This window comes from Lampris incognitus, chromosome 6 (assembly GCF_029633865.1).
Source record: "Lampris incognitus isolate fLamInc1 chromosome 6, fLamInc1.hap2, whole genome shotgun sequence".
In the NCBI taxonomy this organism is placed as follows: Eukaryota; Metazoa; Chordata; class Actinopteri; order Lampriformes; family Lampridae; genus Lampris; species Lampris incognitus.
The window spans coordinates 15,766,319-15,792,022 of NC_079216.1; the positions used below are offsets into that span (position 1 = coordinate 15,766,319).

General features: G+C 44.0%; 2 protein-coding genes across 2 annotated transcripts in view; one reads left to right on the plus strand and one right to left on the minus strand.

Annotated features, from left to right (window-relative positions):
- Positions 1-25,704, minus strand: part of LOC130114462 (voltage-dependent calcium channel subunit alpha-2/delta-4-like) — a 113,865-nt gene that overhangs the window by 43,642 nt on the left and 44,519 nt on the right. Inside the window, exons 15-27 of the mRNA XM_056282343.1 lie at positions 23,762-23,839; positions 22,756-22,836; positions 21,555-21,629; positions 21,357-21,443; positions 19,272-19,343; positions 18,777-18,838; positions 18,425-18,492; positions 17,659-17,704; positions 17,224-17,321; positions 8,006-8,102; positions 7,744-7,836; positions 6,225-6,346; positions 5,711-5,779 (exon numbers count right to left, since the gene is read on the minus strand). Of these exons, the coding sequence (XP_056138318.1) occupies positions 5,711-5,779; positions 6,225-6,346; positions 7,744-7,836; positions 8,006-8,102; positions 17,224-17,321; positions 17,659-17,704; positions 18,425-18,492; positions 18,777-18,838; positions 19,272-19,343; positions 21,357-21,443; positions 21,555-21,629; positions 22,756-22,836; positions 23,762-23,839 (1,048 nt within the window). The remainder of the gene's footprint in view (positions 1-5,710; positions 5,780-6,224; positions 6,347-7,743; positions 7,837-8,005; positions 8,103-17,223; positions 17,322-17,658; positions 17,705-18,424; positions 18,493-18,776; positions 18,839-19,271; positions 19,344-21,356; positions 21,444-21,554; positions 21,630-22,755; positions 22,837-23,761; positions 23,840-25,704) is intronic.
- Positions 392-3,593, plus strand: LOC130113763 (leucine-rich repeat and transmembrane domain-containing protein 2-like). The gene is made up of 3 exons (XM_056281385.1): positions 392-398; positions 2,120-2,812; positions 3,112-3,593. The coding sequence occupies exons 1-3, from the start codon at positions 395-397 to the stop codon at positions 3,591-3,593; spliced, it is 1,179 nt and encodes a 392-aa protein (XP_056137360.1). The 5' UTR covers positions 392-394.

Consider the following 25,704-nt stretch of genomic DNA (forward strand, 5'->3'; position numbering starts at 1 on the left):
GGATTGAAACAGACACCAGCGCCCAGCAAACCCTTCCTAGGTATATATCATTATATCATTTCACATCATGTGTGCTTACTAAACTCTCTCTCTCTCTCTCTCTCTCTCTCTCTCTCTCTCTCTCTCTCTCTCTCTCTCTCTCTCTCTCTCTCTCTCTCTCTCTCTCTCTCTCTCTCTCTCTCTCTCTCTCTCTCTCCTCTCTCTCTCTCTCTCTCTCTCTCTCTCTCTCTCTCTCTCTCTCTCTCTCTCTCTCATAAATAGGGCATTCTCCGTTGAAGGATGGTGTGGCAGTGACTGAGAAAGCCAGATGTCAGTTTCAGTCTAGGGTGGCACCAAAGAGGGCCGGGCAGACATGCGGCACCTGGAGCGATGTGGGCGGGGACACCTGGGGAGTATGGGTGAGTAGTCTGGGCAGGGCGGCGGGGTGCAAACAGGTTGAAATTACCCTCATCTGTCCTGTTGTGGGGTGTGGGGTGGGTGGGGGGACAATCTGCCTGTTGACCAGCAGTTCACTCCTGTTGTGTCTAGACACACTCTGAACATCACCGCAAAGGAAGTGGAGTCAACTTCACGTGTCACTGTGTTTCCAGGAGGAATCATTACTACCGATGGTTCTCCCATTAGCAACCAGACCGAGTGTGATCTTCACTGGATTAAACACACACAAACATGGAGATCAGCAAGCGTAAATAGCTCTGGTGTGAATTGGGCTTTAAAGCACCCGAGCAAGTGGCATCAGCTAAATAACAAAACACAAAGCACGCGTTACTTTACCATATGTCACTGCACTTGTATTTGTTTGTGTAAATATGGGATTACACACACACAACTTTGACTGCTGTCCCATTTTCTAAAACTACACACTAGCAACATTCCCGTTCAATTGCCAAGCAAATTTTAAGCAAACTTTTAGAAAAATACAAGACATAAAATGCTAGTTAGGTGTGTTTCCATCAGAGCTGTTAAAGTGATAAACCATTGAAGGCGTCTGGATAGCGTAGCGGTCTCTTCCATTGCCTACCAACATGGGGATCTCTAGTTCGAATCCCCGTTTTACCTCCGGCTTGGTCGGGCATCCCAACAGACACAATTGGGCGTGTCTGCGGGTGGGAAGCCGGATGTGGGTATGGGTCCTGGTCGCTGCACTAGCGCCTCCTCTGGTCAGTCGGGGCACCTGTTCCAGGGGGAACTGGTTGGGGGAATAGCGTGATCCCTCCACGCGCTATGTCCCCCAGGGGCGCAACGAGGGGAGGGGGGGTGAAGAGGGTGCAATGCACACAGGCGCCGCATCAGCGGGGGCACCAAAAGCACAGTGTACAGTAAAGGATTTCTGGTTATAGGCCTTTTTGTTTTTTAAACGTTTAATATTTATAAATATTATTACTAAGATGAGAATTTTGTATTAGAATTTATAGTAACATGTTATATTTTTTAACTATAATAATTTCTTTTTTTGCGGACGGTCTTTTGCCGCCCCCGCTGATGCAGCGCCTGTGTGTATTGCACCCTCTGAACCCCCCCTCGTTGTGCCCCTGATGTCCCCCTGGGGAAACTCCTCACTGTCAGGTGAAAAGAAGTGGCTGGTGACTCCACATGTATCGGAGGAGGCATGTGGTAGTCTGCAGCCCTCCCAGCGACCGGGACGGCTCGGAAGAGTGGGGTTACTGGCCAGATATAACTGGGGAGAAAAAGGGGGAAAATTCAACAACAAAAAAAGTGATAAAACCATGACCATAACTTTATGTGTCCTACATCTTATGTCCATAGTTCAACATCCACGAGGAAGATGGACCAGTTAAGATGAAGAAACAGCTGATCATGTGATTTAATTCTATTCACATTTCAGTGTTTATTCAACAAATGAGTTTCCATCGTCAGTTTAGAGCATGATTTCTTTACTGACAAAAAATAAAAATATCTCATATGAACATAAATGCAAAACTGAGAAAGTTTTATCAAATTCTGTCATTCCCACTCAGCTTTTCTGGTACACATATTCCATAACTTAAATAAAAATGCTTCGATGGAAACACGGCAACTGTTTTGTCAATTTAAAGGATTCTCTCCACTCTCTCTCAACAAGACCATTGGCTGTTTTCTTCTCTCCATCTCCATGCAGGCCTATCCCATCTGTTACTAGGTCTTGTGGTTGTACTGGGTCTACTAGGGATGGTCCATGGCTGCCCTGGGGTCTGCAGCTGTTACAGTAACACCACTGATTGCTCGGGTCTTGGCCTGTTGTCTCTGTCACCCATCCTACCCCTGCTGCCACAGGACACCTTGACTCTCCGCTTACCCCAAAACAACCTGTCCTCCCTGCAAACGGGGGAGCTGTCCAGCCTGAGTGGCCTGGAACTCCTGGATCTTTCCCAAAACCTCCTTTCCAGCCTGCAGCCTGGAGCCTTCTCAGGCCTCAGTGGCTTGCACTGGCTAAACCTCTCTGCTAACTACTTGGGCATGCGCCTGGTGTCTCAAACTAGCAACAGTACGGAGATGGTTGAGGGCTCCAATGGAAGTCAAGGGAGCACTGGGCCTCAGCAAGGCCTGGGTAAGGATCTCTTCCAGGGGTTGTGGCGTCTGAGAGGCTTGGATCTGTCCTCAAATGGCCTGCTGTGGCTACCCAAGGGCCTGCTGGATGGGCTCCAGGGGCTGGTCTGGCTGTCTTTGGCTGAAAACAGACTGAAGGCTCTGGACAGAGTCACCTTCGAGCCCCTTGTGGGACTGCAGCATCTCCATCTCGCTGGGAACCCATGGGAATGTGACTGCAAACTGAGGGATTTCAAGCACTGGATGGAATGGATGATTTATCGAGGTAAGAGGCGCTGCTTGCGAATCGCTTCAATCTCAAATGAAAGCAGTTGGTCAGCCTGTGCGTCAGGGCTAAAGCAGTGTTATGAACCCTCATTGAATACTATGAGCACAGTATCTAAAAGTTGACCAGACCAATAAATATCAACTCTGCAGTATGTACAGTTATCTTTAAAGTGCAGAATGACCACCAACCTCTGTCTCTCTCTTCCTCCCTCTGAATTTCACTCTCTTCCTCTTTCTCTACTTCTCTCTGTCCTGCCCGCAAATTCATGCCCCCCCCCCTCCCACTCTACTGACCAGATGGGCATGTTGATGCGGTGCAGTGCAGCCTCCCAAGGGATCTGCGGGGCAGGGATGTCCGCAGTGTGCCAGCAGAGATGTTCAGCTACTGCCTGCAAAGCCAGGCCAAAGACCCCCCCTCTGCTCATGGTACGCGACCCCCCTGCCCGCCGGGCCGCATCAGCAGCGTGGACGACTGCATGCGCCAGCGGTACCGGCCTATGAGCGTGCGGCGGGCGCATGGCACACAGATCGTGGCGGGTGTGGTGTGCGGGACAGTTTGCGTGATGATGGTGGTGGCGGCAACCTATGGCTGCGTGTACGCCTCACTGATGGCCCGCTACCAGCGAGAGATGAAGAGCCGCGGACAGCCACTCATGGCGGAGACCGGTGCCGAAACTGACCCAGAGGACGGACCGGTCTCCTTGCTGACCCCACAGGAGGAATTACCTCCCAAAGAGACCGTGGGGATTGTCCACGGATACAGAATCAGTAGCTTCTGACCTTCACAGGCGCGCTGGATATGGGATCCTTCTAGACAGTTCTGCTGCTCTGCTCTCATTTGTCGTAAAGTGATAGTCTGGAGTGAGCGTCACTCTGCAGCCCTCTGCTCGTGTTGAGAGGTTTGGAATGGGGGCTGATTACAGGGCTGGTGAACCGGACTAAATGCAGATATGCTGGAATGCTGCAGCGTGTGTTGTTAATGTATGGATGCTCTGTGAATTGTTATTCCCTGTGCTGCACAGCGCCGTACCTCTCAGCCAAAGCTGCTGTTTTTGGCACTGCTGCACCTTTGCCGACTGTCCTTCATCTTTGTGATGATTTTTACTTTGGATTACGAAGCTACCTTTGTTCACATCTCCCTCTTTGTATTTGAGCCCGATAAGCACAAGCTCTCATAATAGTGGAGTCCAGGTGACTGTGAATCTGTGTGAATTGTGATTTTTTCCCCCCCCTGATGTTTGCTGTACCAACTTTTTTGTTTAACTTTTATCTGTTATACACATTTTTTCTTCGTCCCTCTTGACAACCCGTCTCCCAGGCGTGGCTCAGATAGAACAGAAAGAAAGCCAACACATTAGTCAGTGTTAGAACCGTGTTATCCGGATGTACCGTTGTTTCTGTACAGAATACCTGTCAAATACTTTAAACCAGTGTCAGATGCTGCTTAAAGCTGAGGTGAACTTCATGAAATACTGCTACAGAAGTGTCCTGGCATCTAGAAGACATTACCATAGTGAGCTTTGAGCCAACTAGCTTCTAGTACAGCAGATACCAACCGTCTAGGTCTATGGTGGATAGAGAATATTAATGACAGACAAAAATCATATTCCCAGCCAGCAATGTATGAGACACCGACAGTCAATATCACAGCAAACGACAAAAAACAGAGGACGAGAGTGAATCTGCTTGCTTCTGAAATAAACGGGCTTATTCGTGTCTGATTCTGTCTATTTCTTTTTCCTGGGACAAGCACTGGAAATGTTTATTTGTATTGTCTGAGACAAAACAGTGTGACCGCTGAGGACTGTTACCATGCTGAAGAAAATAAAGTCTTTATTTCTCTAAGCTGTTTTCCTGCCTCCTTTAAAGACAAAACCAAACATCGACAGTACAAAACTCTGTGGAGGAAGCTTGCCAGCCGCCCACGACGAGATCCCCAATATCTAATTTAGCCTTTTTCAAGCAAATCAAACAAAACTATGCAATAGCAGCATATTGTCAACAAACTCAGTTAGATGATGTCAAAAAGCATAGCTTTCAGACCCAGAACCCACCCAGCGTCATCACAAACCCTGTGCATCACAACCAAGGCTCAGCGTTTTCGGTTTTTACCGATTTTCACCGAAAAATACCCAGATTTTTAAACTGATTTTCGCCCGCATTTTACGTTTCCACGGGTCCAGAAGTTGTTCCTGTTCGTGTGAGGTTATGTAGCAGTGTCCTCTTGTGGCGAAATTCAGCATGCTGGATGGCTTTGAAAAATAAAAACCGAAAATGCTGAGCCTTGATCACAACATCACTGCCACCACGACATCCATCACATCACAAGAGCGTCTTTCCAAAGTCAACTGTGGCCTGTTTTAAGGACAATATCATAACTATCAAAGACATCCATCCCAGCCATTATCCAAGCCGCTTATCCGAATTCGGATCGTGGGGATGCTGGAGCCTATCCCAGCAGTCAGTGGAGCAGCAGGCGGGGAGATACCCCGGACAGGCTGCCAGGCCATCACAGGGCCTACACACACACACACAAACACACACACACATCCACACCTAGGGACAATTTAGTACAGCCGAGTCACCTGACCTACATGTCTTTGGACTGTGGGAGGAAACTGGAGCATCCGGAGGAAACCCAAGCAGAAACGGGGAGAATATGAAAACTCCAGACAGAGGACAACCCGGGATGACTCCCAAGGTTGGGCTACCCCAGGGCTCGAACCCAGGACCTTTGTGCTGTGAGGCGACCGCGCTTACCACTGCGCCGCCTATCAAAGACATGATTTTTTTTGTAACTTAGAAGTACCAAAGGGTGAACTTCAGGTAATGAATATTCTAAGAAAATGAGAAGGAATCTAATGTGTTTTGTGACAGAGCCGTCACGTGAACATACCTCCAGCCACGGTCGTCTTTCCGTCAGTCGACACCGTCACTGCTGTGCTGGCCACAACAAACTTCACACCTGTAGCAACCAGAAAATCAAGGAACTCAAGTCGTATTCAGGTACATTTTAACATTTAATACATTAAATGGGAAGGGACATAACACAAAATCTCAATAAATGGAGATAAAAAACATAAACTTACATGTCACACAAATAATAAGAATAACATGGTTATAATAAGCAAAACAAGATGGCAATAATAAGTTTGAGGTTATTATAGTTTTAGTATTTTTACAGTAGGAAAGAGAAGTTTGATCTGTTTCATCCAGTCAGTAATTTGGCTTGACCACTTATGTAAAGAAATTACCAGGATCATCTCTGAGGATGTCCCTCATACCACCAGCCGTGACTCCAGTAACCTTGTTTACCACAATGTCACAAAGCCTTCACGGCACTGTTGTGCTGTTTTTCTTGCTAACAGAACCCTATAGGCAATAAATACACCCGAATATCTGACACGGACCTTTGTCGTTGACAGGGTAGTAGTAGAATTGGCCCGGCGGGTTCTCCACAGCCAGGCGGTACCACAGCGGGAAGTGGTCCACGGTGAAAAGATTGTCCTTGTCAGCAGGAGTCAGGAACTTCCTGCAAAGTGAAAATTAAAGTTCTGCTAACTCTGCACTTTACAGTGGCTTTTTCCAGTGAATTCTCTGTATGTGTGTGTGTGTTTCTGTGTATGTGTGTGTATATGTACATACAGCTGGGGTGGGCAACTTTCTGTGTTGTTTGTGAAAAATGTCATATCCCTCTTACAGCTATGAGTAAGGCAAATGGTCTGAGAGAAGATGAAGCCTCTGTGTTTAACCCTGCTGTCTATATTCAGGATCTCAAAATCTCACCATTCCCGGTAGGCCTCAAACAATCATAGGGGCTCTCTGTGATGGGGTGGTCCTTCTGGCTGTCAATCAATTGTGTGCAAAGCTTTTCTTTTTTTGGATCACCCCCCCCCCTTTCCTCCCAATTCCACTAGGCCAATTACCCCACTCGGGACCCTGAGCCATCCTGGTTGCTGCTCCACCCCCTCTGCCGAACCAGGGAGGGCTGCAGACCACCACATGTCTCCTCTGATACATGGGGAGTTGCCAGCCGCATCTTTTTCACCTGACAGTGAGGCGTTTCACCAGGGGGATGTAGCACGTGGGAGGATCACACTATTCCCCCAGTTCCCCCTCCCCCCTGAACAGGCGCCCTGACCAACCAGAGGAGGTGCTAGTGCAGCAACCAGGACACATACCCACACCCGGCTTCCCACTGGAAGACACGGCCAACTGTGTCTGTAGGGACGCCCGAACAAGCCGGAGGTAACATGGGGATTCGAACCGGCGATCCCCATGTTGGTAGGCAACGGAATAGACAGCTACATTTCCCAGATGCCCCCTATTGCCACTAGGATTATACCATGATCTGGGAAGATTAACTTTATGATTTTCAGTCAGTGTATTGCAGGAGCCAAGTGATTTCAAGGAGGAACATACCAATATTCATGCAAAAGAAGTAATGTTGGATGCTGTACTTGCTAGACAAGCAAGGGTAAGCACCATAATCCAACAAATTATACAGGCATTATTTTTTTTTAAATTTAATTTACTATTCTTTTCGTTTGGAAATTTGTTACTTTGTTACAAGGTAATCTCAGCATGTTCTCTTCCCATTTTCTAATGACGCACTCATCAGGTTTAAGACCCAAGCAATGCATCATATGTATTCATGTGATTTTGGGTTCCAGAATAACAGACTGGTTAAACTGGGCAGTTCTCACTGGCCTACAGTAGAAGACTGCGGTTATAGTAGATGGACCACAGGGGCCAACAGCACAAGGCTGTGGTTGTACTGGGCACCTCCCAGTAGTCAACAGTAAACAGTGTCGCAGTAATGGGCAGCTTACTGGGAAGCTGAGGGTAACTGCAGGCAGGACTGTGTGAATGTGAAACAGGGTGGGGCTGGGCACAGTGCTGGTATGCCAGTTTCCACTTGTGACTTACTTGGCCACCCTGGTTTCCACCCCTGCATATCTGATAATCCTCATCAGACCAGCACGGGTGCCCAGGAAGGCCGTCTCAATGCCTGGGTCCAACCTGCACACATAGAGACAAAGAGAGAGGGGACAGAGAGCAAGCAGATCAGATCAGATCATTATTATCTATAGTTAGCATAGAGCAGCAGCCACCATCACAAGACACACAGTCCAGGCAGCAGTATATGGAGCTGAAAAAATGTCACAGTCAACATCCTCCGCTGTCTTACCCGTCACCGTTGTTGAGCATCAGTGCGTTCCAGTAAGCTTCCAGAGGTGCTGTAACCACCGCGTCAAAGAGGGTCTGCTGGAGGAGCACCTCATCACCTGGATAACAGACAGGCACATTTCAAACAAAGGTCATGTTTTATTCCCCCTCTGGAGGCTGACACATTTGTTGAGCCGTGATGAAAAGAATTAATCTCTCCTGTCTAATACCTTGATATAGGCTTCAGAGATACTAAGAATGTCATGAGGGGTGGGATGCCTTGGCATGGTGCCACACATGATGACTATTACATACAGTATCACCCCATGGTGGAAGCACATAATATATATTATATTGGAGGGTAGACCAGGTATGTGCTGCCGTACGATTTGAGACAGGAAAAGAACCAACTATTCAATAAGCATTCGTTTAATAATTACCAATCAATAAATCAACAAACATTGTTAACATTGTGCAAATGTAGTGGGTAAGAAAGTGCAGTTTCATGGAAGTGAACCTGACTTCATTTGCAGCCCTAGAACTGGATGCTTATACTAGCGCAAGTCTCCATTTTCTCAATTTTTATTTGATTATTGCGAGTAAGTTGATCACTTGAACATAATGCGATTAAAAAAACGTCCTGATTTTTTATGTAACATGAGAGGGGGGAGAGAAAGTGAGAGAGCAAGAGAGCGAGCAAAAGAGAGGGAGAGAGAGAGACAGACATTCTTCAATATATTCTCTGACTAGACTAAAATGCAACATGTACTTTTGGAAAATACTGTCAATGCCATAGATGCAGCAAGATATGTCAGGTCATGTCCCAGCCTAAGAGAAAACCAGCAAAACACATGACAGCTGTAGTCTCCTCACAACGCATGCTCTACCTTTTGATTTACTTCTGTTTCTTTATTGTTATTGTTGTTTTATTGTTTCTTTATTGATCAGTATAATGTTGTGTTAATGTTCATTATTAGTGTTATTGTGTACTGTCCAGACTGTATTTTGATGCTTTGGCAACATTGTTTTAAAACTTTCCTGCCAATTAAGCCCTTTGAATTGAATCGAGAGACACAGACAGAGACAGTATATGGACCCTGATAATTGGACCCTGATAATTACAGAGGCATTTGTGTGAACAGTAATCTGGGGATGGTTTTCTGCAACATTATAAATTCTCAGCTCATACACTTCTTTACTAAACAATATCCTGATTCATATCAAATCATCGCACATCAGACCATATTTACACCCTACACATCCTAGTCGACAAATATGTTTATCAAAATAAGAACAAAATATTTGCATTGACTTCAAAAAAGCATTTGATCCAATATGGCACATTGGTTTATTTTACAAACTACTTCAAAGTGGCATAGGGGGTAAAACATATGCAAGGCTCAGCGTTTTTGGTTTTTACAGATTTTCACCAAAAAATACCCAGATTTTTTTTAAAAGGAGCAGATCGGTTTAAACTGATTTTCACCCGGATTTTGTTTCCATGGATCCAAAAGTTGTTCCTGTTTGTGTGAGGTTATGTAACAGTGTCGTCTTGTGGTGAAATTCGGCATGCTGAATGGTTTTGAAAAATAAAAACCGATAACACTGAGCCTTGAACATACGACTTAATAAAATCCATGTATACAAACAACATGTGCAGCATCAAGATAGTACACAAGAGAACACCATTTATTTCTCAAGAACGTGGGGCGAGACAAGGCTGCTGTTTATCACCTGCCCTGTTCAACATTTATATTAATGAATTGGCCACCATGCTGGAATAGTCCACAGCACCTGGTCTTACACTTCACAACTCGGAGATCAAATTCCTACTGTATACAGATGATTTAATACTGTTAGGTCCAACAGAAGATGGACTTCGACAGAGTTTGAACATACTTGAATGTTACTGTCAGACCTGGGCCCTCGCATTTAACATCAAAAAGACCAAAACAATGATATTTAAAAAAAGATCTAGATGTCAGAGAAACAAATATTACTTTACAATTGGAACACGCATAATAGAAAAGTGTTTGGAATATAATTATATAGGCTTGAAAATAAGTTCCACTGGAAATTTTAACCCAGCAGTCAATGAACTGAGAGAGAAAGCACACAGGGCATTTTATGCAATCAAAAGACAAATTCACATTCAGATTCCAATTTTGATTTGGCTCAAATTTCTTCAATCAATTATACAACCCATTCTGCTCTATGGAAGCTAAGTGTGGGGCCCGCAAACAAACCGGAACTTTGAACAATGGGAAAAAAGACCAATTGAAAATGCACACACTGAATTTTGTCAAAGCATTCTGCAGGTGCACGGGACAACAACTAATAATGCCTGCAGAGCTGAATTGGGCCATTTCCATTATTATTGAAAATTCAAAAATGATCAATTGATTATTGGCTTCATCTAAAAGAACGTGACCCCCACTCCTACCACCACACAAAGCCCTGTAGAGCCAAGGGATGAGCAAAGACAAAGGTCACCTCACTCAGCTGGTCCTGACGCTCCGTTCCAGTCCAAGCATTGTTCTGCCTCAGCACCAGTCTGACACCAGGACTATCAGAGTCAACCAAATTATAACACAATGAAACAAAAGTACCTCACCTATTGGAACACAAAATCACACACACAAAGTAAAATGCAATGCTATCTGGCCCTAAAAAGACAGTACACTGTGGCAACCTACTTGACCACAGTGACTGATGTTAAGAAAGTACAGACTGAGTGCTCATAGCCTGGCCATTGAAACAGGCAGATATAAGAAAACAAGAGCAGCGACTGTGCCAACAGTGTAGAGGAACTGCTGTAGAGACAGAGCAGCACTTCCTCACATAGTGCCCAAAATTTAAACTTATCAGGAAACAATTTTTCCCAAAATCCAGCAATAAACATCCACATTTTATGAAATCAGATAACGAAAAACTAAAAATTATACTGGGGAAATGAACATTGTGTTCTCGCAGGACAGTTAATCTCTGCCTGCCACCACATGAGGGAATCAGAATGACCTGCTGATCTACATCATCAGGCCTCAGTTTTAAGTAACCTTCTTTTTATTCATGTACTATATGTATATATTATTGTCTTCTTTCTGTATGTTAACATTTGTTATTTGTACAGTGCTTTGGCAATACTGTATTTTGTTATGGTCACACGAATAAAGCAATCTGAATTTGAATTTGACAGAGAGAGAGAGATAAAGAGAGCAAGAGAGAAAGAGATAGAGAGCAAGAGAGACAGACAGACAGACAGAGACAGAGACAGACAGACAGAGACAGACAGACATTATATCCACCTTTCACAGCTTCTGGTGACAGATGAGATTATAGATAACAAAGTAGAAAGAAATGATAGAAAGAAAAGATAGAAAGAAAACAAAGAGAGTAAGCAAGAGACACAAGTTGAACTCTGATGCAGACAGAGAGAGAGACAGACAGACAGAGAGACAGACAGACAGACAGACAGACAGACAGACAGACAGAGAGAGAGTGAGTGAGACAGACAGACAGACAGACAGACAGACAGAGAGAGAGAGCGATAGATAGACAGACAGACAGACAGACAGACAGACAGACAGACAGACAGACAGACAGACAGAGAGGGCCTCTGGTTGGTTTGCTGACGGAGGTGATCATTTTTCCGTTTGCCATTTTTCATAGCAGGACGATTGAGCTCAGATAGTGGACTGTGCAGTATCAAGAGACCACATTGTTAAACACAGGCTTCAAACCCAAGCCGCAGACAGCACAACAGAAAGTGCTTACACGTGTAGGTGAGGTCACTGGGCAAGGACAGTGAGGAATCATCCCCTTGTCTTCCTGCCTTTCCCCATAAATCTTATTTCTCTAATATCTCCCATGGTACTAGCTCCATCATCCATGACAATTCCGTCTCTGTTTGTCTCAATTCCCCATCACCTGTAGTGAGCTCTCTCTCTCTCTCTCTCTCTCTCTCTCTCTCTCTCTCTCTCTCTCTCTCTCTCTCTCTCTCTCTCTCTCTCTCTCTCTCTCTCTCTCTCTCTCTCTCTCTCTCTCTCTCTCTCTCTCTCTCCCTCCCTCTCTCTCTCTCTCTCGCTCTGGTCAATGCTTTTGTCTCTGTGCTAGACCCTAATGTGAATAACAACCGTCCCTACTGTGCCCAGAGAGAAACAATTTTTCATTGATTTTTACAATGTGTGAGGCTTACACCCGTTTCTGCTACTAGAACATTAATTTAGATCATCTGGGGAAAGTTTCTGCAAACAGAATTTTATTTTTGGTTTCAAATACAGCCAACGTGCAACATATAAAGATGAAAGATCTGGACACATTCACAACTTTGTGGTGTTATAAAGGGATGCGGTGTTCAACCATAAAGGATGAGCTGGTTTTCGCTGCAGAGCTCGGATAAAAGGGGCCTCGCCTGTTTTTTATGTTTTCAGTTGTTGTTGAATGATTGTTTTTGAGATTGTTAAAAGATGCATGTTGTGTGTTTGTGATTTGACAAATATTGTTTATATGTTTAGAAAGATTTCAAGTCTGTTTTTTTGATAATTTTTTCTGTTAAATAAAGACTTGTTTTAAAATTCAAAAATCTCTCTCTCTCTCTCCCCAAGTGACAAATTGTTGTCAACTAGATGACAGGCTCCATGTATTTGATATGATTAGCAGCCCATCAAAGGACACGGAGGTCATTGAATGACCTTCCCAAGCTATTGCAGATGGAAACTCACCAGGAACCACCCTGCTTTTGATAAGGGTACCAGATTCACAGCAACTCATGGGACCACCTGACGACCTTTCCAGGTTATCGTCATCGTTGATCACAGGAAGATTTAATCTCATCCCCACAATATGACAGAAACTCTCACCATCGCCATACGATGGAAATGGGACACAGACTTGAGTTGATCCAAATAAATCTCAAACCCTCTCCCTCTCCTAGTCCTTGTTTCACACTTACACACACCCAAACCCCTCTCTTTATACTGGGCCAAATGCTAATAACTTATCCTCAGTCATGAATTGTGACTCTCCTTGTCTCTGTACATGTCTGAATTATGAATTAACTGTTTAACCATTTAGCTATCCAGCCAGTATTACTCGGCAGACAATTTCATGACCAAACTCACATAAATACACCACCCGAATTGACAGAGCTGTTAATTTAAGGTTTTAAGTGCATTCCTGCTACTTAACTATACTGCCATTAATATCATAGGTAGTAAAGTCTGTCTGGGGAAACCATATTCTCTTAACTGTATTTTGTTATTTTATTTGATTATTTTCTTTTTCATTTTACTATCTTGGTGTTATTCTGTAGTCATCTCATATTAGATCATCTTTTTTTAACATATGATAATCAATGAGTTAGTTAACTTCTGTTCATCTATTAACAGTATAGGAATTAATTCCACTAGCTAATTAATTATGAATATCCTTTTGGATTTAATGGGCTAGAATGATTACTGTTTATTAATATGTTCTCTTGGTGTTTTATGCAATACATGGTAATATACTCGCCAGTTCTAGAACCACTACTGACTGACCATGGTTTTAGCTGGGCATGTGATGTTTGTGCGTATAGTCAAAATTAAATAATCCTCTCTCCTATAATACAATATGAATATGAGGAGGTGGTCTTTACTCCCTCTGAAACATCCCGATCAGGTTGAAGCCTTTGTTCTCTCGCTTACCTCTCTTAAGTAACATGCTCTTTCATTACTCTTTTTCTTTCTTTCTTTCCTTCATTCTTTTTTTTTTGTTTGTTTTTTTTTTTTTTTTTCCACCCCTTTTTCACCCCAGTTGTATCCGGTCAATTACCCCAATCTTCCGAGCCATCCTGGTCGCTGCTCCACCCCCTGTCGATCCAGGGAGGGCTGCAGACTACCACACGTCTCCTCCAATATATGTGGAGTCACCAGCCACTTCTTTTCACCTGACAGTGAGGAGTTTCGTCAGGGGGATGTAGCGCGTGGGAGGATCACATTATTCTCCCCAGTTCCCCCTCCCCTGAAAAGGGGCCCCGGACGACCAGAGGAGGCGCTAGTGCAGCGACCAGGACACATACCCACATCTGGCTTCCCACCCGCAGACATGGCCAACTGTGTCTGTAGGGACGCCTGACCAAGCCGGAGGTAACACGGGGATTCAAACCGGCGATCCCCATGTTGGTAGACAATGGAGTAGTCTGCTACACTACCCGGACGCCCCTCTTTCATTACTCTTAGCTCTTACAACCTTACACTCTTAATTCTTGCTCTTAACTCTTACATGCTTAGCTCTTACAATCTTACACTCTTCACTCTTCTCTCTTACACTCTACACTCTTACATGCTTAGCTCTTACTCGTCACTCTTACACTCTACACTCTTAACTCTTACACTTACTCCACTCTTACCTCTTAACTTGGCCACTCTTCACTCTTACACTGTTAACTCTTACACTTTTCACTTTTACCTCTAACACTCTTCACTCTTACACATTTAACTCTTATACTCTTCATTTTTTGTTCACTCTTACACTCTTTCTTACACTCTTTCACCCTTAACTCTTACACTCTTAACTTTCTTCAGACCCATCACCCCTTCAGAATCTTCACCTCTTCTTACGTGCTTCTAAAGTTTTCTCCTTTCTTCAGTTTTTTTAGTCTTGAGTCTTTTCCCTTTTTTGTTTTTCTTAGAGTCGTTTCCTAATTTTCCATTTCTCTCATACCTAGTATTTTTACATTTTTTCCTCACCAAATACGATTTGTTTCAAAAATAAAACTGACACGCCTGCACCTTGAACGTGTGTAAATGTTATTTTTGAAAAAAATCTCAGTCTTGTATCGCTTTGCAAATGAGTAAGCCAAATTTTAATAATTTTTTTATGGCACAAGGAAAGCCTCGCGTGTGATAATTTTTTGGAAGTTTTATTGTCCGGTCAGTGAAATGACTTTCAGATTAATTTTACAGAGTCAGACCAATTACGGTCAGTGTAGCAGATCATTATTCTACTTTTGCCCAGATGAACAATGCTGCCAAGAATACCTCGCCTACCAACGTTTGACTGTTGCCAAGAACCTGCAGGCAGTCCTTTGCCCAGGGGCTACAAGACTTTATTGACTTGCAATGTCTGACTTTTATCAGGGATAACCCAGGCAGCTTTGCCCAGGGTACGCTATACACAACGTGTAGTGGGACATCAGCTGAGAACCGCCACAGACAGATATTGTTGTTGGGCAACAGATATTGTTGGGCAACCTCAACTCATTCTCACATGGACATCGGGGATAAAACTGCATTGTCTACAAGCGACCTCCAGCCAGATCCAATCATCTCTACAGCGACGCTTCATCTCAAGTAGGCTTGAGTCACTTTTGCTGCCTTTGATAAGAGTTGAAGTCACAAAATAATCTAAAATTACAGAAAGTTGAATCAGTTCATCTGGACACAACATTTGTTGAGAGAAACGTTTCATCACTCATCTAAGTGACCTCTTCAGTCTTACCTGACTGCAGGTATCCCCACCCTTATAAACAATACAGTGTCAAAATGACCAAAACGTCGATCAGTTTCAAATGCAAATTACCATGACCATTAACTAGAGTTTCAATGGCCATGTGTACTATTCACAGAGGACTGGGGAATGGTTGCCATCACAGCATTGCGAGATGGTGACAGATGTACTCTTAATCCCCCCGGTTCAGGGATGGTTGTTCCCTCTTCACATAGATAGCCTCTTTGACTCCCTGTTCAAACCAGTGTTCCTCCTTATCAAGGATGTGCACATCCTCATCCTTGAAAGAGTGGCCACTGGCCTGTAGATGGGTGTAGACTGTGGAGTCCTGGCCTGACATGTTAGCTCTTCTGTGTTGCTCTTCTGTGTTGGCCAGTGTCTGTTTGGTTTCCCCGATGTACAAGTCATGGCAATCCTGGCACTTAACAGCATACACTATATTGCTCTGTTTGTGCCAGGGGACCCGATCCTTAGGGTGGACTGATTTCGTTGTGACAATGTTGTGTCCAGATAACTGCTTTGAAAGACTTTAACCCCCTTTTTTTTTTCTAATAGCGCCCAACCACCTCCAGTAGTTCTGGAAATCAGAGGTGGAAAACTGTGCTTCAGAAAGTAGAAGTACTAACCATGTATTTGCTCCACCCATGGACTAAACCAGCTGATTCTAATTAGCACAACACTTCAGCCAGGTAGGAGAACTAATTAGTGAAATCAGCTGGTTTAGTCCATGGGTGGAGCAAATACATGGTTAGTACTTCTACTTTCTGAAGCCGGGTTTTCCACCTCTGCTGGAAATCACATAGCCTCTGACACTATCTCCAACTGAGTGATAAGCTCTATCTGTCCTTATTCCATTCACCTATTTGATTCTGATTTTAATTTATTCTTTTATTTATTCATTTACTAATTTATTCTGTTGTTGGTAGACATTTAGCTATTAATGAATGTCTCTATTATTGGAAGTTGCTGCCTGTGTGTTTCTCTGAAGCAAAGACAGAAATCCCTGTAATCAAGAATTTACAACTTCAGATCTGAAACTGATTAATTTGGTTTATCTAAATTTCCTATGGACACCATATGTGGTGCCCCGAAATGTTTAATGAAAGCATAATTCTGCATCTGATGGGATGCGGAAGTGGGGCAGGCTGGGCTAGCTGCTAGCCCATGCAGACAGCGGTTCTGACAGTCATCCTGGCTGGTGATCGCGCTCTTGGACAGTGAAAAATGTTTTTTATTTTTTGATATGCTGGCTATATGTTTTTGTAGTTTTGTAGTTTTTTTTTCTTTTTTGTAGTTTGGATATATGTGTTTTTGTAGGTTTTGGATATGTCTTTGTCTTTGCACTGCTGTGGGCTGGGGGAAACAATATTTCATTTCAAATGACAAATAAATGTTCCAGGTTCCTGAATTATATTGTAGCCATCTATGGCTACACACCCTTGGTCTCTCTCACTGAGACTTCTCGATCATCTTTGATCATTCGATTTCTCTTCCTGTCACTTCACCATCATTCAGGATCCTCTTATCATCCAATACTGCTCTAAGGTAACAGGAATATCGACTACATCTATTGTCTGAGCATGTTGACCTCTGACCTTCCTTATAGGATGATTCTATCATTGTCAAACAAAAGAGCAGTTAGAATAAATGATTATTCAGATCTTGGGTTCAGTGGTGGTCTGACTGGATGAAAGCAGAAGCCAAACGCCTAAATGTTGAGGGAAGTGTGTCCAAATCGGTTTTAACACTCACATTCAAGGTCTGGCTCCTTTCCCAGCAGGTAGCGGATGACGGCCTGAAGCTGGCTGTACTTGCGGTGAGCGGGGTCAATGTCTGTCTCACAGTAAGTCCTGAGGGATACATGTTCCACAGTGCACACGTTTATTTCATCGTCCTGGCCGAGAACCAGGACATGCTGTAGATAGTGATGGTCATAAACTTAGGAAGAGTGCCTGACCCATAACCCTAGGTTGGATGTTAGAGGAAAGCAGCGGTAGGCTGACAAGACACTTAATTTTGCTATACCAATATCAACAATATTAATGCATGACTTGAAGTATAAATATACAGAGTTTTCCTCTATGAGTAATCTCATTTGATCTGCATAGACGACTTCCTGTTCATTATTTCCTGTTGTAGTCTTTTTATTGGGTCAAGGATCAGTCATTCTACTGCTCTCAGACGTACCACTCAGAGGCTATTGTCAGATCTGGGGAGGTGAGGTCATGCAGGCCTGTGGAAGGTTAAGAAAACAACGGACAGATTATGTTAAAAAACACAAATCGCATTCAATTTAGCCTAATCCCAATCAATTCACTTCCATTCAATCTTAGGCAGTTCACTTTAATATGTTATATTTTGAAGCATATCATTTCATTTCTATTACATTTCTAACCATTCCTGCCCGATACGATGAAATAAAGAAAAAAGAAAGCCACTTTATTTGACATCGTATTCTCAGAATTAATTTCATCTTCTGAATTTATAACTCATCCTATTGTAAAGGAGCAGTGGGCAGCTGCAGCGCCCGGGGACCAACTCCAGTTCTTCTTTCCATCGCCTTGTTCAGGGGCACAGGGAGGAGCATTAACCCTAACATGCATGTCTTTTTGATGATTCTGGTTGGCCACATACAACATCACAAGGTAAAAGACTTAGTGTAACCAAAGAAAATATTAAAAAAAAAGAAAAAAAAAAAGACAAGCCATAAGACCATCATATTAGATCCTGCATTGGCACGTCACAGTACCATATATACCAAAATACCCTTACTGTACACTGTATCATAGCCATAGTAAGGCCAATATATGTACAGCTAAGGTACTGCTATGGTACAATAGCGTGACAAGTACAGGTATAGCAAGTTAACTTGCACAAAGATAAAAATAATTATTAATTTTCCCTATAAATGCAACTTGATGGTTGTTAATGCTGGGGATTGTGGGAATCTTACCTTCCTCAACAGAAACATTTCCCATAAACATCAGTTGTCCAGGTCCTTTAGTCAGCACCATGCCGAAGCTGGCAAGACACACAGAGGACTTCAGATTTCATAATGTCACACACTGACCTCCAGTGTTCACATCGCATACAACCGAAAGAACACAGCTCTGTAAGTGGAATCAAACCTAACAGCCTTATTTATCAAGCATGTGAACAAATATCACTCCATTTCTTATAAAAGTGGTCAGTATTTCTTAAGAGAAATTAGTTGCAACCCAAATTAACTGAAATATACAGACTGCAGACTCGAGGAATTTCTTTAAATGTGGAATTATGTGGACTGCACTGAGGCGGCACTTTACCTGAAGGGTGTCTCGTCAATGTTTGTGTAGAAGTAATCATTGACGAGGTACAGAGGTCTTTTCTGTTTGGATAGGAGACGACAGCAATGTTAGAATGTCTACTGTCATTACCACTATGATATAAAAATAAATAAATGTACACTCTGAAAGACGAGTGATTAAACAGATGGTCCACCAGACAGGAAGGGAAAACACCCTCCGTGAACAGCAGGAGGCCATGGCTTGATATGTACAGCCTGCTGTCTGTTTGTAGAGATGTTACGGATTTAAAAGGAATATTATGAATGGTGAGATGTACATCGTCACCATGTAGAGACACAAATGTACAGTCTACTGTCTAAACCTGGAGTTACATGTGGAGTCTACTGTCTATTTGTGGAAAGATGTTTCTATTTCTGAGTCCATATCTAGAGTGATATGCATCTTCTATTGTCCATGTCATTTACAAATCTGATTTTGTACAAGAAATAGTCCAGCTACAGTATCACCATTTACCCCTTTATCCACGGATGCTCTGAAGGGAAGCGTGAGGCTGCCCGTCTCGCCCTTCACCATGGCTGTTCTCAGCTGTCAACACAGGGCACACAGCACAGAGGCTTTTACACCAAACTAAAACTAAACACAATGCAGGAAAGAAAAAAAAACCCTATCCATTGTGTCTGCAGGCAGTGGATGATACATTCTGAGATTCGCCGACCATTGTATCAGTAAGATGGATGTGTGGAACTGATTACAACCCTCAAATCATGTTTCATTATCTGCAAAAGCGCCTGGTAGTATTGACTGACTTACCTAAAACCAGAAGATGTGTTTGTGTTGGTGTGTATGTGTACATGCGTGTGTCTGATCATCAGGAATCAGGAACACCTTGTGATTTGAAACGAAATATCATTTCCCCCAGCCCACAGCAGTGCAACACAAAGACAAAAACACATCCAAAAACTACAAGAACACATATATCCAAGTTAACACATATCCAGTCAGCATCATCAGGTCGAGTCTCCTTGGATGGATCTGACCCTCTCACGTCACCCGACTCTATCCAGCATAGCAACTGGGAGATCCTCAGATGGACATCCTGTGTCGTCGACAAGTTGATTGATATAATTTCTTGCAGGCAGAAATATATCCAAACTAACACATCTATCTAAACTAAAAAAAATAAAAAAAGCACTGTCCAAGAGAACAAACGCCAGCCAGGATGACTGTCAAGAGCTGCCGGTCTGCATGGGCCAGCAGTTAGCTTAGCCTGCCCCGCTTCCGGGTCCTGTCAGACCACCCTTGCTGTTTCCTCTTTGGGTGCAGCTTCGGGCAGGGCTGTGGTCCCTGGGCCCACTGGACGCACAGACGAGGCTCCCCCAGCCAATCTAACGCCAGCTCTCCCAGCCAAACACCTTCGACACACCTCCCCGCACTCCACAAGACGACACTAAAAACACCACAGTCAATGCCAGGCAAGGCCGTCGCCAGACCACCCTTGGTGTTATCAGAACTGCCAGTCTGCATGGGCTAGCAGTTAGCTTAGCCTGCCCCCGCTTCCGCGTCCTGTCAGCCCACCCTCGGTGTTTCCTCTTCGGGCGCAGCTCCGGTCAGGGCCGTGGTCCCTGGGCCCACCGGACGCAGCACACCAGGCTCCCTCAGCCGATCCAACGCCAGCTCTCCCAGCCATCAAACAAAGACACAAATTTAGTCGCAGACACTGCATGGACGGTACTAGGTGAGGCCGCTGAAAACATGAATTCATGCCGCCATCATGCAGATGGCAGATCACGCAGGAGAGATCCAGATATGTGAGAATGTGTGTGTTCTTGCTTAGCTATATTTGTGAGGATCAGTTTGAGTTTTCTCAAATTACAATCTTAGGAGTGAGGACATTTTTGAAATTTTTTGCAGAGTGAGAATATCTTGGCTGGTCCTCACTTCTTCAATGGTCTTTTTTAGGGTTAGCCCTTTGGTTAAGGGTTAAAGGATAATTCTACTTTACAACCTGGGTCTTATTCCCATAGTTTTTACCATTGTGTCATTCGGTTATGATATCATTTCACTCACCAGCTTCATCTTGCAGATTTTGGATACTTGACCACCACTGGACGTAGCTTTACAACAGGCACTGGAATATGCGCATCAGACTACTTTCAACAAGTCCAGTTTAACTCAATTATCTAAACCACATATTTGGAAGTAAAAACTAAAGCAAAAGTCAAAAGTAATGAACCGAAATATCCAATATTGTCAACAATGGCTGACTGCATTGCTGATTTACTTCCTGATTCAGCTTGCTAGTTACCATCAATAAACCACCGCCCGGTGCAGAAGTCAGATGATGGAGAATCACGAACACAGTTTAACTGAGGCACTACAGGCGTTTTATTTGTTGTGAAAGGACAGATTTAAGGATAATATTCTGTGGAGCCCTGCTGTAAAGCTGTGTCTAGCAGTGGTCCGGTGTCCAGGATCTCCAAAACGAAGCCAGTGAGTAAAATCACATCACTACTTACATGCATGGTGGCAAAAACAACGTCAATAAGCTCCAGGTTGTAAAAAGAAAAAAAAAAGGTGTGTGTGTGTGTTTCTTCTTACCATCTCCTCTGTGTCTTCCCACTCCACCTCAGACAGATCCACACTGTTGTAGTTTGGTTTGGGTTTCAACTTTTTACCATCTTTATACTGTAGGACAGACAGGAACAGGGAGTGTAAGTGTGTGATTATTTAGATGTGTGTATGTCTGTGTGTTTGTGTGTGTGGGGGAGCAACCCTTAAGACGTTAGTGGGACTCACTAAAGGTCGAAGGTCAGGGTGTGCTAGGATGTAGCCGTTGTTGGTGATGAGGAAGGCGTAACCATGTGCTCCCAGCTGGGGAGAAGAAGAAGAAGAAGAGGAGGATAAGCTTTCACTGTTCCTGACTGGTGTTCTTAGATACTCTCAGTAGCTTATCTACTAAATCTTAAAACCTTGGGTCGTTTTCTTGATTTTAGATCAGAATGTTTTTGTCTTTTGTGTGTTTTATATTGGGTACCACTCAAATTGCTCATGCATATAAACTTATTTGGCTACCAATCAAAACTGAAGTCAACAGGATCAATGTCTTGCTCAACAGCACTTCAACAGCATGCAAGATTTTCCATGAACACCAACTGGCTAGCCGCAGCCATTGAACTCTGTGACCTTTTTGGTTGGGAAGTCTCAACATGGGCTAATCCTTCATCAGACGGTAAAGCAGCTCCCAGTTCCCCCAGTAGAGAACTATGGATGTGTTGGGAAACCGCTAATGGTGAGTAGTATATCTGCTCAGTTGTTTGTTTGTTATTCGTCCGTCGCAGCTACGAGTACCATCTAGTCATCCTGTGATGGATGACAGATGACTTGCACGATGATTAAAGTGAGGAAGAGTCCGACACCACCTACTACCAGTGGCAAGACTAGCGAGATGACTGGCAATGGAGATGGATGCAGATTTTTCTTCAGGGTTTCTTCCCGAAGCCTTTCCTGTATACCAGTATACCCGCAAGGCAGCGGCGGTTTTACATCAGAGTTTTCCTTCTCTGAGATGAACTGCCTGACGAGGCTAACGAGCTTCATCTAACCCGAGTAGATGAAGCTCGTTAGCCTCGTTTACTGGGGAGACTCGTTTCGCGGTCTGCTTAGTAAACTGTCCCTGAATGAAGGTCTAAAAACAAAATAACTCATTTACCATATTGGACTAAAACCATATCTAAGCTTCAGATTTCAACACACGCAGCAGGAAGTACAATGTCACAATGTCACAATGTTACAATGTCACAATGTTACAATGACATGCTCACTTTCTGCAGCTCTAAACAATCACAAAAGACACCTCAAAGAATATTTAAAATAATAAAAGTCTAAGATGAAATGAAATTCAAAAGGTAAACATGATGGCAAAACATAAAACGTGAAAAAATACTGAAAATACCATGTTTGTCACACTTATTTTCTGTGATTCTTAACCACGGCCTACCATGTATCTGGGAGCCAGCTTCATGACCTCCATCAGAGGGATGTCGGAGCCCACCACGCCCAGCAGGATCCCATGGGACAGCTGGAGAAACAGGAAACAACAACCTTTTAACATTTACACAGTATTAACATCTAGAGATACTCCTCCTGTCTGTATCAGTGTCACTTGTTCTTTTTTTTTTTTTAATTTTACTGGACTTGGACTGTGCTTTCCATTCTGGAGAGCAGGAAAAGTCAACATACAGAGCCAGCCGGGACTCTGAGACAAGTCAGTAAGCACTCGTGAGCTCGGAGGTAAAGGTTGAATTGAAAAACAAAAACAAACAACTCACACAAAACAAGAAAAAACATTAGTAATATGAAAAAGTATAAGAGATCCAGATCTGTGTTTGTCTGTTTGAACAGGTTTAAAATGTCCCTTTTAGGGAGTTTGGACGGCGTGGCGGTCTACTCCCTTGCCTACCAACAAGGGGATCTCCGGTTCGAATCCCTGTGTTACCTCCGTCTTGGTCGGGCGTCCGTACAGACACAATTGGCCGTGTCTGCAGGCTGGAAGCCGGATGTGGGTATGTGTCCTGGTCGGCGCATTAGCGCCCCCTCTGGCCGGTCGGTTGGGGCACCTGTTGGGGGTGGGGGGACTGGGGGAATAGCGCGATCCTCCCATGCTCTACATCCCCCTGGCGAAACTCTTCACTGTCACCATGACTCCACATGTATCGGAGGAGGCATGTGGTAGTCTGCAACCCCCCCCCCCCCGATCGGCAGAGGGGGTGGAGCAGTGACTAGAAATTGGGGAAAATCCCAAAAAAAAATGTGTCCCTTTTGAGTGAAAGTTGGTAGGACGCTTCTTGCATAACTAGGTCCAGAAACAGTTGTGTCTGGCTTAAAACAGACAGAACACAACTCTAAGGAGCAAGCAACCGAAATGTGCGTTAACTGAAACTACACCTGGAAGTGCTTGAAGTGACATGTTTCTGATTGACAGTTGTGAAACTGAGTTTACTGACCGTCTCTTTCTTCTTACTGAAGACTGGCATGGCCACTGAGGTCATCAGCAGCAGACTCTGGGCCTTGGTGGCGAAGAGCTGGTGGAGAGACAGAGAGAGAGAGAGAGAGAGAGAGAGAGAGAGAGAGAGAGAGAGAGAGAGATTATATCCACCACTCAGCTTCTGGTGACAGATGAGATTATAGATGTTTAAAAGGTTTGCAAAAAGCATTCCCTAAACATTTACCACTGAGGTACCTTGGCAAAGTGGTGGACAGTAGAAAACTGTAGTTGTACCACTGACACAGAGAAAACTCTGATTGGACAATGATGTAAAACCTGTGAAGCCACCATGACACCATCTTGACTTTCCTACATTGGCGTTGTATTAGTGGACAGAGATAGGTGGATGGACATTAACACCAGCTACTTGTTTTGTGCTGGGTAAGCATTTATGCCACCCATAATAATGTTTGTTGTAAATCATGATGATGAATTTGCTCAATAGCATGTGCTGTAAATACCATTAGATCTCAAAACATAGATTTACCAATTTAATGTTAAAAATAACATTACAACCATAAACTACTACTGCTACTACTACTACTGTTGACTGTTCCCGTTAGGGGTCGCCACAGTGGATCATCCGTTTCCATCTCTTCCTGTCCTCTGCATCTTCCTCTGTCACACCAGCCACCTGCATGTCCTCCCTCACCACATACATAAACCTCCTCTTTGGCCTTCCTCGTTTCCTCTTGCCTGGCAGCTCCATATTCAGCATCCTTCTCCCAATATACCCAGCATCTCTCCTCCACATGTCCAAACCATCTCAATCTTGCCTCTCTTGCTTTGTCTCCAAACTGTCCAACCTGAGCTGTCCCTCTAATATACTGGTCCCTAATCCTGTCCTTCTTCGTCACTCCCAATGAAAATCTTAGCCTCTTCAACTCTGCCACCTCCAGCTCCCCCTCCTGTCTTTTCATCACCGCCTCCATCTCCAAACCATATAACATAGCTGGTCGCACAACCATCTCGAAAACCTTCCCTTTAACTCTTGCTGGTACCCTTCTGTCACAAATCACTCCTGACACTCTTTTCCACCCTGTCTGGACTCTCTTCATCACCTCTCTACTTGGACAGTTGACCCCAAGTATCTAAACTCATCCACCTTCGTCACCTCTACTCCTTGCATCCTCACCATTCCACTGTCCTCCCTCTCATTCACGCATATGTATTCTGTCTAACGCCAACTGAATTTCATTCCTCTTCTCTCCAGTGCATACCTCCCCATCTGCAGGCTTTCCTCCACCTGCATCCTACACTCGCTACAGATCACAATGTCATCTGTGAACATCATAGTCCATGGCGATTCCTGCCTGATCTCGTCCATCAACCTGTCCATCACCATTGCAAACAAGAAAGGGCTCAGAGCCGATCCTTGATGTAATCCCAGCTCCATCTTGAACCCATCCATCATTCCTACCACACACCTCACTACTGTCACACTTCCCTCATACATATCCTGCACCACTCCTACATACAATACCACACCTCCTCTCTCAGCACCCTGTCATATGCTTTTTCTAAATCCACAAAGACACAATGCATCTCCTTCTGGCCTTCTCTATACTTCCTTCTCAGTCAACATTAACAAAGCAAACATCACATCTGTGGTGCTCTTTTGTGGCATGAAACCATACTGCTGCTCGCTGATCGTCACCTCTTCTCTTAACATTGCTTCCATTACTCTTTCCCATATCGTCATGCTGTGGCTGATCAACTTTATAGCTCTGTAGCTGCCACAGTTCTGCACATCACCCTTCTTGAAAATCGGTGCCACTTCTTCTCCACTCAGGCATCCTCTCACTTTCCAAGATTATGATAAATTACTATTTCTTGTAACATTGCTATCAGCTATGTAGTTTTACCAAATCCTTTTTTAAATAAAGTCTTGAAGCCGTATGC